This window comes from Primulina eburnea, chromosome 12 (assembly GCF_022965805.1).
Source record: "Primulina eburnea isolate SZY01 chromosome 12, ASM2296580v1, whole genome shotgun sequence".
In the NCBI taxonomy this organism is placed as follows: Eukaryota; Viridiplantae; Streptophyta; class Magnoliopsida; order Lamiales; family Gesneriaceae; genus Primulina; species Primulina eburnea.
In genome coordinates, this window is record NC_133112.1 from 31,744,536 (window position 1) to 31,747,602 (window position 3,067).

The 3,067-nt window shown below is 31.1% G+C and overlaps 1 protein-coding gene across 1 annotated transcript; it reads left to right on the forward strand.

Annotated features, from left to right (window-relative positions):
* The first annotated feature begins 200 nt into the window (after positions 1-200).
* Positions 201-1,252, forward strand: LOC140806799 (transcription factor PRE3-like). The gene is made up of 2 exons (XM_073163331.1): positions 201-329; positions 1,106-1,252. The coding sequence occupies exons 1-2, from the start codon at positions 201-203 to the stop codon at positions 1,250-1,252; spliced, it is 276 nt and encodes a 91-aa protein (XP_073019432.1).
* The last annotated feature ends 1,815 nt before the right edge of the window (positions 1,253-3,067 follow it).

Here is a 3,067-nt window from a genome sequence, read left to right on the forward strand (position 1 = left end):
CATTCCACAAAATTCCTTCATCCCTCTGCCATCACTTGTTCCCCTCAACATTTCTCTTTTCATATTTTTCCCTTAGTTTAAATCCCATTTCCTATCAATTCCCTCCTCCGATACTCTCTCAAGAATTGAAAATACATATATTCTTACAGATTTAAGGTCTAAACTAATACCCCTTGACCAATTTGTTGCTTATACTGACAATGTCAAGCAGAAGATCACGTTCGAATCAATCCGGAGTTTCGAGGATAAGTGAGGATCAGATTGCCGATCTTGTCTCCAAACTGCAGCAGCTTATCCCTGAAATTCGCAACAGCCGCCGCTCCGACAAGGTGATCTTACCGTTCTGAGTACTATGCATGCATGCCAATATGCAGTCCGTTTCAAATCCATAGATTTGTTCAATAAAATTCTAATCTTTTTTCAAAGGATATCACAGTACTAATCGAGCTAGCTCGCAAGCATTCGATACTAGATTTTTTGCGATTTTAATCTTTTCCTAATTGGCTGAAATATATGCAACATGCTAATCTTTCCTATAATCCTTCATCACAAGTTGAATTGCAGAATACGATGAAAACTTTGTTACAGTAGATATCATGTCCTGTCGAAAAGTAATGGGATATTCAACTTGTTATTATAATATCGCGATCTTAAAATTTTAGTACTTATTAAAATTGAGTTCGAATATAATATAATAACATATTTTTTTTAAAGAAATATAAAGAAAATGAAAATCACAAGTTTAATTTGGTCATTTATGTTCTTATTTGTAATTTTGAACTTCTAATTTAGTAGTCAAATCACAAGGAAAATGTACATCAGCACCATGTCGGCGTCGTAATAGCGCCACATTGAAAAATGACAAAAATCAAAGATATTGAAACTGAAATTTGACTTTGATAACTAAAATTACAAATAGATAAATAAATATGACCAAAATTACAATTTTCTCATAAAACATTAGTATGTGTATCTTGAAAATAAATATCGAATCATGATATAGTTTTGTTGCATTTTCCTTTATAAACGAGGCAAGAACTAGATATATTTTCGGGGGGCCGATTTCGAATAAATTTAGCCTTACCATTGGTTTAAATCTTGACAGGTCCCGGCTTCGAAGGTGTTGCAAGAGACTTGCAACTACATTAGGAACTTACAAAGAGAAGTTGATGACCTGAGCGATCGATTGTCGGAGCTTTTGGAATCATCCGACGGTGCTCAAGCGGCCATTATTCGGACCTTGCTAATGTGATAATAGAGCTTACATGAGCTTGTACCTTTTGCTCTCATTATTGTACACCTGTCTGTATTAGCCCATCTTATACGGATTTTGAATGCTATATAATTTGAGATTTTGCCTTTGCTATATATGTGTGTGCGCGCGCTATAATAATAAATCCAAATTAAATATTTCAATTGAAAATATATATGAAAATAATAAGAAAATTATATTTTTTGTAATGTATTTTGTACGTTTTTTTTTAAAAAAATTTAGTTATGTTATTATTCAATCCATAGTCTTAATATATTAAATTGCACTTTTTCTTCAAGTTTTAGTCTTTTTCCCACTGTATTGCTGATGTGGTGTCGAACACTTTAGAAATATCCGTCGCACTTCATCAATTTGACACACAATCATTTTCTGGCACTACATCAGCACTTCGATGAAAAAATGAATAAAATCGGACAAAGTTGCAACTTGCAAGTTAGCGGTCTGAATTGTAAATTGTTCGATAACAGATCAAAAAATCGAGTTTTTCAAATAATAATTATAAATTTTCTGGATTCAAATCCGAATTATTATATCATAGTCGTGCCACACAAATGAATTTATAACCAACTTTATAAATATTACATTGACTACTTTTTATTCAATAATATCATATAGAAACATGGAAGTTTGCCTACACGGCATCCACCCATGGCCTGGTGTCCTACAAAATTTTGGAAACTCCAATATTGGAAAGTTTCTATCTTTGACCACTCTAATTATTTTTGTAGAGTAGGTCTTTTGTGAGACGATCTCATGAATCTTTATATGTGTGACGAGTCAATCGTAACTACCGATACTGAAAATAAAAAGTAATACTTTTTCATGGATGATCCAAATAAGATATATGTCTCACAAAATACGACCAGTGAGACTGTCTGACACAAATTTTTGTCTTATTTATGGTCAGAACTGAAATACCATCGCTCAATCACTATAGTTTATAGAGTTTGATAATGAGTGGTTTTTTACATTTTATTTTGAAAAAACCCAAATTAAATTCAGATATTTTTTCAATAAACCATATTATCAGATTAAATAGGTTCCCCGCGATTTTTATATTTAATCCAAGTTTAACGACGGAATTAGCTCTATTCCGTGCTATTTTATCACTAAAACTCTTGTGACAAAAATATCCACAAAACTATATTTCCTTGGTTTTGCAAAGAAAGTTCTATTTAATTTTAATTGTAGAAGATTCTATAATTTTTTTGTTAAATTTCAACTAGATAAAAACACACACACACATGCATACATACATGCATACATAATCTCCATTGTTGGATCAAAATAAATTTACAAATGTTAAATTTGAATTTGAATGGCCCAAACATGAATGAGGAAACTCAACTCAATGGACCTTGAGAAAATCCACATTCATGTTTGGGCCAAAATTTTAGAGATACAATTTTTTTATTTAATTATTTTTTATAATGACAAAAATTTGTGTGAGACGGTCTCACGAGTCGTATTTTGTGATACATATTTCTTATTTGGTTCATCCATAAAAAATTATTACTTTTTATGCTAAGAGTATCGGTAGGGTTGATCCGTCTCACATATAAAAATTCGTGAAACCATCTCACAAGAGACCTACTCTTTTATCATTTGATAGAAAATATTAATATACACTATCGATTAATATTTTATTCGATGTTTATGTATTTTCATTAAAACATAAATAGTTTTTTTGAATTAAAGCTGATATAATAAGAGACACACACTTTGGCTTAAATTAATCTCATATTTAAAAATTATTTCGAACGCACTTCCCAATAACGTCTGATCATATTCCTA